General features: G+C 36.2%; 1 protein-coding gene across 1 annotated transcript in view; it reads right to left on the bottom strand.

The window, feature by feature from the left end:
• lnpa (limb and neural patterns a) overlaps nucleotides 1-14526 on the bottom strand; it is a 21001-nt gene extending 6475 nt beyond the window's left edge. Inside the window, exons 1-10 of the mRNA XM_039647321.2 lie at nucleotides 14400-14526; nucleotides 11260-11331; nucleotides 10990-11031; nucleotides 7687-7874; nucleotides 7540-7598; nucleotides 7200-7240; nucleotides 4965-5048; nucleotides 4834-4885; nucleotides 3434-3616; nucleotides 1209-1314 (exon numbers count right to left, since the gene is read on the bottom strand). Of these exons, the coding sequence (XP_039503255.1) occupies nucleotides 1209-1314; nucleotides 3434-3616; nucleotides 4834-4885; nucleotides 4965-5048; nucleotides 7200-7240; nucleotides 7540-7598; nucleotides 7687-7874; nucleotides 10990-11031; nucleotides 11260-11286 (782 nt within the window). The 5' untranslated portion in view covers nucleotides 11287-11331; nucleotides 14400-14526. The remainder of the gene's footprint in view (nucleotides 1-1208; nucleotides 1315-3433; nucleotides 3617-4833; nucleotides 4886-4964; nucleotides 5049-7199; nucleotides 7241-7539; nucleotides 7599-7686; nucleotides 7875-10989; nucleotides 11032-11259; nucleotides 11332-14399) is intronic.
• Nucleotides 14527-17500: the final 2974 nt, after the last annotated feature.

Raw genomic sequence — 17500 nt, 5'->3', positions numbered from 1 at the left:
TAAATGTACGATTGCATAGGCAAGTAACGGCGCTTGCAATTATTACCAAGAATAATGATGCGCAACTGTTTTTAAGTGTTGTAATTTTATATTTGTTGGTGATTTGTAACTTTGTGACTGTAACTGCTGTCCATTCTTGGCCAGGACACTCCTGTGAAAGAGATTTTTAATCTCAGGGGAGACTATCCTGGTTAAATAGGTCAAAATAAAAAATAAAATAAAATCCAGAGCCTAGTAGTTCACTTTTAAGAAACTTCTGCTGATAATTTACTCACCCCCATGTCATCCAAGATGTCCATGTCTTTCTTTCTTCAGTCGAAAAGAAATTAAGGTTTTTGATGAAAACATTCCAGGATTTTCTCCATATAATGGACTTCAATGGGGTCCAAACGGTTCAAGGTCCAAAAGACAGTTTCAGTGCAAACTGTTCAAAGGGCTTTAAACGATTCCAGATGATGAATAAGGGTCTTATCAAGCGAAACGATCGCTCATTTCAAAAATAAATAACAAAGTTTAAGTTTTATAAGCTCAAATGCTCACCTTGCTCTGTTCTGTGATGAGCGTTTGTGACTCTCCTGTTCAAACTCGTTCAACAAAATGAACAAATCTTTTTTCGAGTCATTTGGTTCATTCAAAAGATTCATTTTATTTTTTTAAATGAGCGATCTTTTCACTTGATAAGACCCTTATTCATCGTCTAGTGTCATTTAAAGCCCTTTGAACAGTTTGCAGTGTGCACTAAAACTCTCATTTGGACCTTGAAGCGTTTGGTCCCCATACAAGTTAGAGTCTTAATTTCTTTTCGACTGAAGAAAGAAAGACATGGACATCTTGGGTGACATGGGGGTGAGTAAATTATCAGCAAAAGGTTTTTTTTAAAAGTGAACTACTCCTTTAACCCTCGAAACCAAGGCCTGCGAAACACTATGTTTACATATACCCCAATAATCAGAGCAAGGACATCATCACAGTCAATGTTTCACTTGGAAACGCATCAAAACTCGTCAGGTTTTCTTATTTAAATATTTTAGATGTGTGCTATTTAAATTCTGAAAGTATTTCATCTAAAATGATCTTTTATTCTCTGGGTTTGCCTGAGCTGAACATCTCTCCGTTATGTGGTGATCCTTCTTTTTCAGAAATCACATCACACCTTGATTCTGCTCAGTGTAAAGATATAAATCATGATTTGAAGAGAGCGCGTTCACCTGTTCTGAGGTCCATCACCCACTAGGTACTCAACGACCCTGTCCATGGCACCTCGATCTCTGGGGAGGATGGGTCTGGCCAGCGGAGGGCCGGGAGGGTGCATCCCTGCGCACACACACACACACACGTCAGTGCGCACCGCAGACTGTATCTGTGGCTCAGTGCTGCATGGCCGATGATGAATGATAAGAGGGACAGCTTTTAATAACGACACTGATATGGACCTCCCTCCTCACGCCCGCTGTGATCCGCACTCATAATTAATATAATTTAACATCAAGAGCGATCATAGCCAGAAGACTGGTCATTTCTGCCAGACTTGGCATCGTCAGGAATCCCTGCTGCTTCCTCATTTACCAGCATATGGAGACGCCGCAGTGGGCCAAGGTGCTTTTCACTTCCAATCTCTTCCTAAAGGTGTTCGCTTCAACAGGGCCCAGATCTGTTCACACACACAGCACACTTACGTGACGGACGCAGCAGGGCCCGTGTCACCTGTCACTCACTGCTAACAGGTGTGTGTGTGTAGATCAAAGGAGGTAAAAAAAAGCTATAGGATCTATAGAATAAAGTTAAAACATACAAAGCTCTAGTGTTATTTATATACTAATTTAGTGTTTATTATCATTTCTAATCACCATTTACTTGTCTTAGCTATGTGTAATATTATTCGTAATTTCAGCATGTGCTTCTGTTAGTTTATATATATATATATATATATATATATATATATATATAATGATTTATATAATTATTCCTATGACGTAAAATCCATAAAGCCTAAATGTAGGTGTATACTATATAAATGAAAATGAATATTTTAGTCTACATTACACTATAATATAGGAAAATTAAAATACTTTAGTCCTTATTTCTACGCTTGCAAGAAATAAATTCTTGAGCTTTTATTTAGGAGAAATATATATATATATATATATATATATATATATCATTGGTGGCTGGTCAAAAATATTATAGGTGGGGCTGTGTGTTGTGGGAAGGGGGGGGGCTCTGGGGGTCAAATTCCCCCATCAAATTTTAAATTTCGTAGATGTGATTTCCTGCATTCTGGTGCATTTTAGGCCTTTGCTCCTTGCCACTTAATACCAATGGTCTAAAAATACAATGTTAATTGAACTGCTATGTAGAAAATTAAATGCATCAGTCTCGTGATCTTTGAAATTGAGAGCTTCAACTCCCGTGAACTGCTCGTTAAACAAAGATAAAGCATTGATTTGTACCAGGACAATAAAGAGGGCTCAAACATCTTTTTAATTATGAGAGTCTCAGTCTACATTACATTACCAATGGTGTTTTAGGATGCCAAACAATTATTATAATAATGTAACAATGATTTATATAATTATTCCTATGACGTAAAATCCATATATTGCCTAAATGTAGGTGTATACTATATAAATGAAAATGAATATTTTAGTCTACATTACACTATAATATAGGAAAATTAAAATACTTTAGTCCTTATTTCTACACTTGCAAGAAATAAATTCTTGAGCTTTTATTTAGGAGAAAACACCAGATGACCATGAAGATCGCGTGAGCAAAGTGCACACGTTTATACCCAGCACAAACAGAATGCCTATATATATTTACTAAGTAATTAGTTACTGTAATTTAACTACTTTTCCCTTGAAAATGTAAAGTAAAGGATTACTCTTCATTTATCTGAAATTTAATTACAGTTACTTCTGATGTAATTGAGGTACTGTGTATGGATCAATCCGATCTCACAGCAATTTGTATGCATTTTATGAGGGGTCTAAATTTCGTATGAATTATTGTAAAATATGTATGAATAAAGTGTGAAATGTCATGAGATCAGACATAAAACAATAGTGGGTTTAACATCAAAATGTATTGTCTGATGCTAAAAAGTATGTTTTTATAATGTAACCTTCTCCACCTTGGTCACTTTAAGGATAATTCATGCAATTTTATAGTTTTTATTTGAAAGAATTAAAACAGATTCATGTCTATGCTTGTATTATTCATCTGGTTGAGATTGATATGGGATTTTGAAAGTAATTAGTAATTAAAAACTTTTTAGAGAGAGTAATTAGTACAGTAATCTAATTACACTGTTGAAGAGGTAATTAGTAACTAGTAATTAATTACTTTTTTAGAGTAACTTACCCAACACTGATTACCAGCCATATATGCCAACCAAAGCCAATCACACAGTGAGAGAGGGCATGAGACTCACCCATCCCATGGGCCGGAGTGCCAGCCGGGGTCCCAGGCCTCCGGATCAGACCGTGTGGCGTTGAGGTGGACAGACCCTTCTCAGGTGGCCCGCCCGGGGCCGACAGTGGAGTCGGGGGGGCTGATCCAGGAACGGGAGGCGGACGTCCAGCAGGACGAGGGGACACGAGCCTCTGACGCAGCTCTGAGCAAAAAAAAAAAAAATCACATGAATCGGACACTGTAAAACACACGAGTGTGCTTTCGACTAGAGTCAGACCGATATATCGGCCGATATTAGAGATTTTTCAAACTATCGGTATCAGCAGTTATAATGGCCGATAAATGAATATTTCAAAAATAAAATAAAAACGGACGAAACACGCTTCAATCATCTCTCCTTGGCCTGTTATATTGAAAATGTATGTTTTACAATTTGCAGTATAACGTTATCTATTGCTAAATTATGGCTCATCATAGACTAGTTAATGCCACTATCATCAGTGGAAGACCGCTAACGTTAACATTAATGAGCTTTGAAACCACAATGAACTTTTTCTGCCTAAATAAAGTAATGATTAGTGTATTTATAACTAGCATATCTCTAGTTACAGTCCCTGCATTGTAAAATGCAAGTTAGACTTGCGAGGAGTGAACATTTAGACATAGAGAAAAAGTATCAAACGTAACTGATGATTGAAAATGGTTTGATGTAACTTGATGGAGAGTATCTAAAAAGTGCAGGTAAAGGGATAAGCAAGAGGACATTGTAATTATAAGGTAGCTTATAAGGCAATGTAGGGACTAATTATTATTTTATTTATCAGAATTTTAATATATTTTGATGTTGTGAAAATAAAAGAAACAAGTTTATTTTTAAAATGCTTTATCATACTATTTTAGTTAAAACTCATAAATAACTACAAATAACTATGTTAGGGAAATCTGTTAATGTTTTGTGGCGCGTTTCTGAAAAAAATTAATATAAATAAAATATCGGCCGATATATCGGATTTTAAAACCCAAAAATATTTGTATCGGTATCGGTCTTCAAAATCCTTTATCGGTCGGGCTCTACTTTCGACACCACAGAATCATCGGTATCGATGTGTATAGCGCACCTGATCTCACTCATAGACCGTACCATTTCTAAAACACGTTAACCATTACTCTTCATCAAAATAGAATTAATTTAAAGGGAAAGCCACATTACAAATATAGAGTTCGTTCACCATCATGATTGCTAGCATAGAAACAGTCGGCTCTGGTGTTGCTGCACGGTTAAAACCATTTCCCCCTGCACACTTGGCTTTTCTTTCATCAGTAGGAAAGTTATCAAGTTATTAAACACAGATAAAAGTTTATTTTAAAAAAATGTGAGTTCATGTTGACTTCAGAGGGGGAAAGGACTTGTTCGCTCACCTTGGCCGGGTCTTGGAGTCGCCGGTGGGCCAGTGGCTTGAGCTTCTAACTCCTAAACAAAGCAAAACATGAATCCACCATCACATATGTGCAAATACATTTATTTACAGACTTAAGAATTGGGAACTTACGAGCTTTTTCTTAGAGTCCGGGTCAAACCGTTCCAATATCAGCTTGGCATTTTTGTAGGTTTCAGTTTCCATGACCTGTTCAAGCTGTGCAAGAACACATCACAATCACATATCCACAGTACGTCAAACAGAGATGCCAACTGACTGACAATGAAAACTTATAATGTTAAAAATTTCCAAAAAAAAACAAAAAACAATTCGATTTGACATCAGATAAAGGAGCTGCTTATTTTTTTAGTTTAATCCCAGAAAGAAACCCGGTCCGTTTTCCCGCAGTCTCCTGTTTGGTTTAATTTTAAAACTTCATTTCAGGGAAATAGTGCTAATTATTTAACTTTAATGAATAGAATAATTACAAGCCCTACTGCGATAATGGGGAGTGCGAAAATCCATCAGCTGTAATTATTGAAAGTTATTAGACATGACAGTGGATGACAAGCAATTTCTCAGATTTATTTCCTCCCATCACTAAACACTTAATTTAAAGACAAGTCGTTAGCTAAGCACTTTACCAAGTAAAGTCTTTGTGCCAATTACCCGCTGTCTTCATTGATTTCAGATTATTTATGAAGAGCAGAAATGATCTCTTTCTCTCACTGACAGAAGAGAGGCGCAATATGATAAAAGCCAAACAGGACGCTGTTGTGCTAACATTAGTATAGGGCTAACTAGCTCGTGCGGGAAGAGAGAAGATCTCTGACTGGGTGAAATTACTAGCTCAAAAAATCCTGACATTCATGAGGGGCCTGCACTCCAGTATCTCCCTATAGTCAATCATTTTAGCCCTGGGCTTCTTCGGTCAAAAATGACCGAAACTGTTAACTTCTTTTTTTTTTTTTTTTTTTTTGCTTCATCAGAGGGGGATGAAACTTGGTGAGTTTTGTTGTATTACCTATGTGAACACACACACACACACAAAATCAAAGAGATGATTCGGATATGTTAAAGGGTAACACTTAGCTTCCTCCCAGTCAAACATGACCGACCATAGGAAATGAATGGGAAATACGAAAACTTGAGAAACTTGTGGTGGTACAAACTACAGATCAGCCACTGTGCAGAAAAAAAGTGTACAGCAATGAAGGGGTGACACTCATGGAGAGTGCAAATAAGACACCCACACACACACACACACACAGATAAACTGGCAAGACTCCAACATCAAATTTTTAGAATATGTAAAATAAATCAATAAATGAAAAAAAAAAAACCTCACTCAAATGCATGCACACACACTTAAAGTGAGAGAGAGATAGAAGGGAAACATTGTGTTCCCTTTCTAACCAAATGTTATCATTTGATTGTAATCATAATGCAAAACCTGATACTTATCTAAAAAAAAAGTAAAAAAAAAAAAGTAAAAAAAAAAAAAAAAGTGAAATGTAGTCTTTTAGAATATCTAAATGTATATCTAAGTAAATAAAAAAAAAACTAATAAGAGAGAAATCATGTCTAAAACAATAATAGGAATTGAAAAGCCTTTCTTTGCATAAGCTAAACTATAGGACACCTACAGGGCGTTAAAGGACATTTCTCACATTTATATATTTTAAAGCCACTGGATGGTGGTCTTCTCACTTGAACATTTTTTGATGTGCACCCTATTTTGATGTGAAATGTTGCATTTATTGGAAAAAATAATAATTTTAACAGAAAAAATAGCTCATAAAAATTATATAATTAATGCAAAGTATCATAAAAATCTTTAAAAATTCTAAATAATAATAAAAAAATATTATTGAAGAAGAATATATTTAATTGGTTTTCCTGGGAGGAAAGAAAAGTTAAATTTTAAGGATTGGAAGGAAGTTAAGTGTAACCCCTAAATGAAGAAGCCCAGAGGGTTAAAACTCATCTTTGATCACTAAAATTACATTTTTCCCTGAAAAAAAAAAAAAGTTGTTCATGCCTTAAAATAGCTTGAATGTAAATTTTACACCCTTGCCTCATTTTGTATACAAGGTGCTATGAATATGCAAATTACCCGCCTTCACACATTGATCTGATTGGTTACGAGGTAGTTTGTGGGCAGAAACACCAGTGATGAGACGGCAGCTTTAAGGAGAAAATACTCAGCAATGCACACATGGTTCGTAATAAAGCACACAGACATATAAACAACATTAAAAGCTGGATTTTCACCACAGGCTTGAAAACAGACACAAACTACCCCCAAAAATTAACTACACATCATGAAGTGACATTGAAAGAAACACACTGCTACGGATTACTCACTATTTTCTTTTTCTCTGCTTTCAGATCTTCTAATTTTTCATCTAAGATGCAAAATAAAAATAAAATAAAAAACACAAAAAATTAAGTGTAGGTATGATTAAAGGCCCATTCACACCAAGGACAATCCATTTTTTTACAGCTGATAAATGATATAAAAACAGTGACAGCCAATCAGAATCCATCCTGCTTTAAGAGCTTAATATATATAGATTGTAGCATATAGTGATCATTGGCGTGTGAATGAGCCTTAAGACTCTGGTGTCATTACAGACTGACCTCGTATTGACATCAAATATAAAGTATTCAGATTTTGCTATTGGGTTCACAGGGAAACTCTTACTGTTTCTCTCCGTCCGTCTGTTGTATAAAACAATCAGCAGTTTCCTCAAGAGCCAAACTCTACAGGAAGGAAAAGCAGTTTCATTTAAAAGTCATCATAATTGAAAAAAAAAAAAATGGACTCGAAGACTGAAACCAAAGCACTTACACCAGAGGAAATATCAAGAATGGCGACGCCACTATAACTTTCCCAATGGTCTGCTCCGGGATGTACCAGACGTAGACGACCGTACAGGCGATCATGTACAGCAGGACCGAGTACAGCAGCAGTCGGTACACCCATAGCTTCCTCTGCTTCTGGGTCTTCTCTCGGTTCTCCTCAAGGGCCTGGATGTCCTGAGGGATCATTCAGAAACACGTCCTCAGTCTCATTCAAATGGAAAATACGGTCACATTTGGATTATCACTCATATTTAATTGCATTTGTGCTTTCCTACAAAAGCAGGTTTTATAAAGGGAAATTTAAGACATTTTAAAAGACCTTTTTAACGAATAAACTAAAGGGAAATGTCTAGGGAAAAACACAATGAGTTTTATTAGCAAAACTTCAGAGTTTGACTATACAACTTACAACAGATAATATCCATTACTTTTTGACTAATTTCACAAAAATATGAAGTCTTACTAAAGTCTTTAATAATATATGAAGTCTTGTTTTATGTGAAATTGATTTAAGCGATATCAACAAACATCTACCAATGGGCTCAGAAAAATCGACTTCTTTCAAAGGGAAGTTAAAACGAGAACAAATCCACCAGCGAGTTCAGCATAAACTCACTTGAGCTCTTGTTAGTTTCTAGACTTTATTTTACAAGTAATGAGGTATCTTAAGTAAAAGTATCTTAATTTAAGGATGTTTAGATGTTTTGTACCAGATAATATGACAAAAAAATATTTTTTGGTATGCATGCAACATTTAATGCCTGGATTATTAATTTAAGACCTTTTAAAGGCCTTATCTTGAGTAAGAGTGAATTAATGTTAACACAATACCATTTTCAACTAAAAACGGAAAATTTTATGCATTTTGGCCATTTTTTTCAACCGGGTTTCAAAGTAACATTTTTGAAAACGATAGTCTTATCATCTCCATGTAAACAACAAACATATGTTTTACTAAAGGAGTAGTTCACTTTTAAAAAAAAAAAAACTCTTGCTGATAATTTACTCAGCCCATGTCATCCAAGATGTCCATGTCTTTCTTTCTTCAGTCAAACAAAAAAATTAAGGTTTTTTATGAAACAAATACAGGATTTTTCTCCATATAATGGACTTCAATGGGGACCAAACGGTTCAAGGTCCAAAAGACAGTTTCAGTGCAAACTGTTCAAAGGGCTTTAAACGATTCCAGACGATGAATAAGGGTCTTATAAAGCGAAACGATCGCTCATTTAATAAATAAATAACAAAGTTTAAGTTTTATAAGCTCATATATATAACGTGCATCATATTTATAACACGCATCACAAAACAGAGCAAGGCGAGCATTTGAGCTTATAAAACTTAAACTTTGTTATTTGTTTTTTTTAAATGAGCGATCGTTTCGCTTGATAAGACCCTTATTCATCGTCTGGAATCATTTAAAGCCCTTTGAACAGTTTGTAGTTTGCACTGAAACTCTCATTTGGACCTTGAACCGTTTGGACCCCATTGAAGTCCTGGAATGTTTTCATCAAAAACCTTAATTTCTTTTCGACTGAAGAAAGAAAGACATGGACATCTTGGATGACATGGGGGTGAGTAAATTTTCAGCAATTTTTTTAAAAAAAAGTGAACTACTCCTTTAAAACAGTGAGGTCATGCGCATGTGTATTATTTGTTCAGTCTATAGGCTTGTCTGTAATGTGGTGTGACTGAACCAAAAAAAAAAAAAACCTGGTGTAACTAACCCCAGTTTGAAGTCACCATCAAATCAAAATGGACAATTCTTATTTCATTGTGGAATATTGCAGCATTTATTTTAAATGATTTATCTTTTTTTATTTTAATAGTGCCCTTCAATGTCAGGAAATTCAACAAACTAGGGCTGTCGCAGTTATGGAATTTCTCTTGCAGTAATGTTGAGTGGCTCAATAGCGTGATGTGCGGTATTACCGCCATTTATTTATTTAAGTTTACATTCATTTATTTAGTTTATGATGTGGGCAGCATGGGCAAAAACGAGGACATTTTCAGTAACCGAAACTAAACAGCGTCTATATGCGCACTGAAAGGCTTTCAGTCAGCGCGCACATTGTTACGACAATGGACTTTGAGTGAGTCATTGAACCGTTCATTCAACGAACACGTTCAAAAAAGCTGATTCGTTAAAAGAGATGTAATGAAACAAGGTGTTAATTATTTTTAACTTCGAGTTCCACTTTTCAAGGCTCAGCTGAGCAGTAATGCGTCGCATGGGTAACTGAAGCTTCACTTATTAGAGACCGATATGGCGCTGATTCAATCCGTGACTCGCTGATTTTATTCCTCGCGGCTTGGGATGCTGACCAGTGCTATTGCTAAAACACATTTATGGTGAATACTAGGCCTGTTGGAACGAATTCCGAAATCCAAATATATTTTGAAAAAAAAAAAAAAAAAAAAAAAAAATCAATACTATTCGAATGCTGAAGTTACTGTTCGAATATTGCTTTTTTTATGTATATTTTTTAAATTTTCTTTTATATGCAATCGTGCCTTTTCGCCAAGCATGTGAAAACGAAATGCCTTCGTTTCATCTGATGAACAATAAAGTCTTTGAATCGTAACACAAGTTATCCATGGTGTATCATCATAACAACTGTCAAAAACGACGTAAAAAGCGCCCCCTAAAGCACCTCTGAAGCGAAAAACGCAAATATCTCAACGGAGATTGTTGTAAGCGTAGTCGAACTGAAAAGAACGATGTAAGTTCCAGAATTTTTGGTGGTGTTTTCGCAGAGATATCAAACGAAAACCATCGGAAGCGCTTCAACCGTATTCCGCACTAATAAAATGTGTATTAGCGGTCCCTCTAGTGGACTGAACGTGTAACAACAATCATATGCTATAGTGGCATTGGCAATCCATGAGCATGTGTAGTGTCGTACATATTAATAATAGGATACATTTAGCATTTAATATTCAAATTTTATTTAAATATTAAATAAAATAAGGAATGGAATTCGTCCGAATAATATTGTAGAGATAGACTGACAGACCCGTGACGTGAACGTTAAAAGGATGATATGACAGATAGTTTGTTTTCTTTTGACACGGCAACCTTTTCACGAATATATGTGACTTCAAAGACAGACGCAGGTAATCGCACGCGCTCTGCCGATCTCTCTCGCGGTTGCTGCGGTTACGTGCAATCCTCTGCGGTTGACTTGTCAGTTAGCGCGGTACTACAATATTGCGGTTATCGCGACAGCCCTACAACACACAAAATGAGGGATGGCAGAAAATGGTTGAGACTCGAGCAGTTTTATACCTTATCGAGAGCCTCCAAGACCTCTACAGTGGACGGCTTGGCCTGTGAAAGGACACACAAGTAAAAAAGCAACCAACAATAAAGCAAATATTTGCCCAATTGAAGATTGGTAGAGGTACAAAAGTTTCTATATTTATATTGGTATACCTTAGTTAAACCCCTTAGTATGCAATATTAACACCATATATGTGTGCCATTTATCCATGTCACATTAAAATCAAGTAGTAGGCTACATCATCCTACAAGTTTGAGTGACTGAAGCACATTTACCCTCCACCGAGACACCACAGCGCCCATCTCGCTTAGCCGTCACTCTCGTCACTCCACGCCAAAGCCGGACACCTGTTCACAAAGGAAACCGCTTCATTCAGCAACAACAATAATTAAGTTCCAAACGAGATCATGATAGACGGTTTCCACTCGAGGTGATTTGAGGATTACAGAGCGGATTATAAAGACTCAGAGGGCTTTCACCAACAAATATTTGGACACTTAAAGGGTTAGTTCATCCAAAAATAAACTGTCATCATTTACTCGCCATCATGTCGTTCCAAACCCGTAAGACTTTCGTTCATCTTCAGATGACAGATGAGATCTGAGAGCTTTCTGTCCTTCCATTGACAGCTACACATTTAAAACTTTGACGCTTCAAAAAGTTCATAAAAAGATCCGAAAACTAATCCATATGAATTGATCAGTTTAGTAAAATTTTGATGAACAGATTGAAAATGAAATTTGGGTTTTATTCACAAATAAACATTCATCGACTCTAGGGTTGGGTATCGTTTGAATTTGAACGATTCTGATTCCGATTCTGATTCCTTGTTTCGATTCCGGTTCCTAACGATTCTCGATTCCGATTCTTTTAAGAGGCAGGGTCAAAAAAGTTTAGCTAACCTTGCTAACCAACGGTCTTTCTGAAGGAAATACTCCTTCTGTCACAAATTTAGCATTTTGCAGAGATTTCGTTAATTTTTAGAAAAGTGAAGCCACACTTTGGACCGCCGACGTAAGCTACTCATGTTCGACTCGCGCGGTTATGCAAACACTTCCGGTAGACGCTTTTTCGTTGGTGTTGTTCAGCGGTTTCTTCTTCCGCTCGGCGGACTGTGAATATCGAAAGTAGGAATTGAAATTTTAACTTTTAAACGATTCCGGGAAAAACGAAAAGTTAGTCCCGGTTCCAATCGATACTCGATTCTCGATACCCAACCCTAATCGACTCACACGTCGGTTTTGGTTAACGGAAGCATGTTTGAGTTTCTGCAAAAACCAATGAGGTTCATTCTCAAGTTACGCATCACGTTTGAGTTTCAGCAAGAACCAATGAGGTTCATTCTCGAAGAACCAATGAGGTTCATTCTTGATTTAGGCAGCACGTTTGAGCTTCAGCAAGAACCAATGAGGTTCATTCTTGTGTTACGCATCACGTTTGAGATTCAGCAAGAACCAATGAGGTTCATTCTCAAGTTACGCATCACGTTTGAGCTTCAGCAAGAACCAATGAAGTTTCATATCATGCATTGAGCTTCTATTTATGTTTGCTGATCAATGTTTATATGTGAATAAAAGTCTAAATTCAATCTGTTCATCATATAAAGTGATCGAGTTGTAGGGTTGGGTATCGAGAATCGAGTATCGATTGGAACCGAGACTAACTTTTCGTTTTTCCCGGAATCGTTCAAAAGTTAAAATTTCGATTCCTAGTTTCGATATTCACAGTCCGCCGAGCGGAAGAAGAAACCGCTGAACAACACCAACGAAGAAGCGTCTACCAGAAGTGTTGGCATAACCACGCGAGTCGAACATGAGTACCTTACGTCAGCGATCCAAAGTGTGGCTTCACTTTTCTAAAAATAACGAAATCGCGGCAAAATGCAAAATTTGTGATAAAAGGAGTATTTTTACAGAAGGAGTATTTCCTTCAGGAAGGCCGTTGGTTAGCAAGGTTAGCAAAACTTTTTTGACCCTGCCTCTTAAAAGAATCAGAATCGAGAATCGTTAGGAACCGGAATCGAAACAAGAAATCGCAATCGGAATCAGAATCGTTCAAATTCAAACGATACCCAACCCTATCGAGTTACTTCAAAAAGTTTGGACTAAACCACTCATTTAAAATGGATTAGTTTAACGATCGCTTTATGCACATGTTGAACGGTCAGAGTGGTAGTTGCATCTGTCAATGGAGGGACAGGAATCTCTCAGATTTCATTAAAAAGATTTTTATTTGTGCTCTGAAGATGAATGAAAACGTCTTAAGGCTTTGGAAAGACATGAGGGAAATTATGTGGGTGAACATTCCCTTTAAGTTTCACTTACAAATGTATGAATGAGTTTTTCAAAGAAAAACTTTGAACTTTTCTTATCCATTTTAATGCATGTTTGAAGAAGGGCTGTGACAACACATAAATTAGTATGCATCGCATCGATTTGTCGCACTGTTTGTTCATAATTTTCGAAGAAGAAAAAAACAATCGATTGAAAAAAAAATCTAAATTAATTCTCTCTTCCCTGGTTTAAAGTCAGTTCTCCTAAAGCAACACAGGTGTAGACAATCACATTAACCAACAACATGTATTCACGACAAACAGCAGATCATCTTGTCTCAGTTTTCAAAAAAATATGTATTGTTTTTATCATTTTAAACCAAACCTTGTTTAATGCTTTGCTTGAAAAGCGTATTTGTGCTCTCTCTCTTTCTCTCTTCAATCAATACCATTTAAGCTGCACTTTCAGAAATTGTGTTTTGACTGCACACACACATTATGAACCCTCAGTATCTCGCACAAGCAGGGTTAGATGCTCAGTGATATCAGATATCACCAGAGGAGCTCACAAAATCTGGAGGCTCTGGAAAGTAACAGGACACTAACGTTACTCTATTTTAAACTGCATGAGGGTTCTCGGATAGAAGGACCTTTAAATGCAGACTGACTGTATGAATCAGAGTACTAGATAATGCATGAAACTACAAAAAGGACACATGTCTAAGTCACTTTATATAACTTGTTTCTAACTCAACCTCACCCTTTCAACTTCTGAGTAACTTCGGGACAAGTCGCAAGCATGATAACATTTGCACTTGACTCGATTCAATGCTAATCAAAAACTTCATAAATGATCTCATTCTGGTAGCTAAAACATTTTAAATGTGTAAAACAAACGCTTTAAATGTGTTAGCATAGAATAAACTCACCGACTGATGAAACTTCCTTAAACTAGAATAGCAAGAATAACATTTTATTAAAGAAGAATGACTCTATGACAGTCTAACTCGCTACTAGCAGCTGATCCAGCGGACATGATAAGACGACATGTTGTTCTCTTTCATGCACGCACTAACGCGCATCTTTAATGTTCATAACCACGCCGAAATCTGACAAAACCAAACATAATTTAGCATGCCTTACCCGTGAACACGAAATCCAGTAGAGACCGACGTTATTATTCCTCTACTTCAACTGTAGACGTCATCAAAGTGCTCCCACAAGCCCACGCGCCACGGACCTCCTCTCCTTCACTGCTCTGTCACGTGACCAAGCACTCAAAGCGCGGGAAAAAGCAATGAACTTCACGCCGTACTTCCGGAAAGTTCAAAACACGAAAAGCAAAGGATTTATTGCAAAAAAAATACACGTGTTTTACTTTTATTTTGTATTTTGATAGAAAACAATAATACGAAATAATAATATATATGCACCTCTGCTGCTATTTTAACAATAGCCTATGCATTCAACTTGCTTTTTTATTCTAAAAAAAAGAATTTATTGAAAGACAAGCCATTAAAATGATTGTAGGGAAAAATCTTACGTCATTTAGATGAGCAGAGCCTTTAGATCATGCTCATTCAATTAATTTCAATTCACCTCTATTTGTGTAGCTAGTGCTTTTTTTTTTTTACAATGCATATCGTTTCAAAGCAGCTTTAAAGAAAATACATGTCTACATTACAATTTAGAGTAATCTGATTACTGTGTGGTTATCAGAGGTAACTGTCCAAGTTATGTATTTCAGAAATATACATGTACAGATCGCACAGTTATAGCTAATTATGTATTAATTTAAGCAATGTATTAATTTAAGGCGGAAACAATGAGCTCATTGAAGTAGCATTGGTGCACCTTTAGACATAGCCTAGCCTAATAATGTGCAGTGAGGTGCTCACACTAAATATTGATTTGATTTAATAGAAGTTAACTGATTAATTTTACACAAGTGCCTAAACTTTTCCCAGTAGTCTTGGAGACGTTGCCCCAGTTCTTCTGCATTTAGTCTGTTTCTTCATGTAATCACAGACGGACTCGATGATGGTGAGATCAGATCAGACCAGCTGTTGTCAGACTCCTTGTGCATACAAACATATCTCTGGATTATTATAATAAATGGCAAAAGGAATGTTTGGAAAGGTAAACTGATATTTCCTATTGACACACAACAAATTATATATAAATAACTGTCTAAAAAACATTTTTTGGGTGTATATTTTGAAAAAAAATAATATATATATATATATATATATATAATTTTTTTTCATATATATATATATACCAAAAAATGATTATATATGTATATTGTTTCAACCCAAATATGGACAAACCCAAATGTTAGAGAGTGTGTGTGTGTGTATATATATATATATATATATAATAATTTTTTGGTATATATATATATATATATATACAATTTGGGTTTGTCAATATTTGGGTTATGTGCATATGCAGTATAAATATATTGTGGTCTCATTGATTTAGTAATGCAGTATCCCAGTGTTTCTGATTAATTCAGTTCAAATAATCTGTTAAATAAATCTGGCCTGTAATATCTTAATATCTATTAATATCTCAATATCTATTATCCCATATATGCAGCACTTTGTATTTAAATGATAAATTAGTTGGACATTATTGGAACACTGTTAAAAAGACCAGCAAATATAGGGTGAGAACTGTCAATGCTTGATACGGGTGGTGCTGTGTGTTTGGGATCTGATCATATGAATTTAGGCCTTCAGCATGAGTTCTGAATGTTGGATATTCATATTGAAAATATTGAAGATCAGCACCACGGACAGCAGCAGCACTTATATACATAACTCTCGAATCCTAAACCACACCATCACAGAAAAGTTTATGCATTTTCACATTTTCAAAAAAACATCAGAATGATTTATAAGCTGTTTTTCTCATGGGGAGCAAACAATTAGGGATTTCGGATATTGCCATATTTGTAGGGACATTTTGTCCCCATAATGTAGGGTTTATCAGGACACACATGCACGCGCACACACACACGATCTGAAGATGCTTATTGTACATGCATTGTAATTCTCTGTCAGAAGCAATTTGACTCTTATTTCTATTGCTTATTAACTGATTTCAAGTTTGCTTTAGTTTTACTCAACCCAATACACTTTATAAAGCCTTCATTTATGAGGTGAGACCAATTAGAGCTGATTCAGACATCTCAGATTCAATAAGGGGGTCTGTTTGTTTTCACTGTGAATATTGATTCAAATTGTGGTCGGCCTGCATAAAACATTTGACCATTTTACTTTAAAGCTAAACGACCTGGAAATCTGTAAAATATCTGTAAATATTGGTGAGCTATATGTGCGAGTATTTACATGTAAATCATTGACCCTACTGTCAGTGGGACTCATTTAAAGCATTCTGAGATGGGAACTAACGGCGAGACTGACAGACTGCTCGTGAATTATAGTAACAGCTGTCAAGAATTACAGTGCTACAATATCACTCCGCGTGTGAGCTTCCAATGAAGGGTGCAATAATCGTATTATTTCTTAGAAATATGATTCATCTGCGAAGTGTGATGTCATTCAGGTAGTCGCAGTGATTCGCAGCTTCAAGCCTCATGGCGCGCGCCTGATACGCGCATTTCAGTTCGCGTTAAGCATTGCCAACTTTCCACAATTTGCAGTTCACTTCATCGCATCTAATTAAAAACAAGCCTAGTTAGCCTATTATTGCGACGGAAGAGGTTATAATGGCGCCGTGCATGATGCCGTAATGACGCTCGTCAGGAGAGATTTAGGCCTATTATCAGGCGTTTATGCCCAAGACTGTTGAAATGAAACTGACAATGAGTTAACTTTATGGTTAATTAATTAAAGTAATACGGAATAAATGATATAATAGGCTTTGCGTTGACAGTAGTGTGTTTGCTACTTGCCACTGCCTGTCAGATTTAAACGGGAGGAAAGCAATGGGCGTGAGCGTTTTCTGCACATCATCAGACGAATTCAGATCCGTCCCAGAATGCATTTGCCAGGTGACATTCACGTTGTGGTGTATAGATGCACTTGCCATAAATGCACGAAATGCTCTGGTTCGTTTTCGATCGAGATGTTGAGGTGAGTTGACAGTTTCTCACTGAAACTGAGTCTGGAAATATACATCGGCAAGAATGTGATATGATTAACGTGTTATTTTTTTTTTATAACTATCATGTTTTGACCCCATTTTCTCTTGGAAACAGACCTTCTCATTGGCAG

Source organism: Pimephales promelas, chromosome 7, assembly GCF_988280905.1.
Source record: "Pimephales promelas chromosome 7, fPimPro1.hap1.1, whole genome shotgun sequence".
In the NCBI taxonomy this organism is placed as follows: Eukaryota; Metazoa; Chordata; class Actinopteri; order Cypriniformes; family Leuciscidae; genus Pimephales; species Pimephales promelas.
The sequence above is the reverse complement of the archived record's forward strand: the minus strand, read 5'-3'. Positions and strand labels throughout refer to the sequence as shown.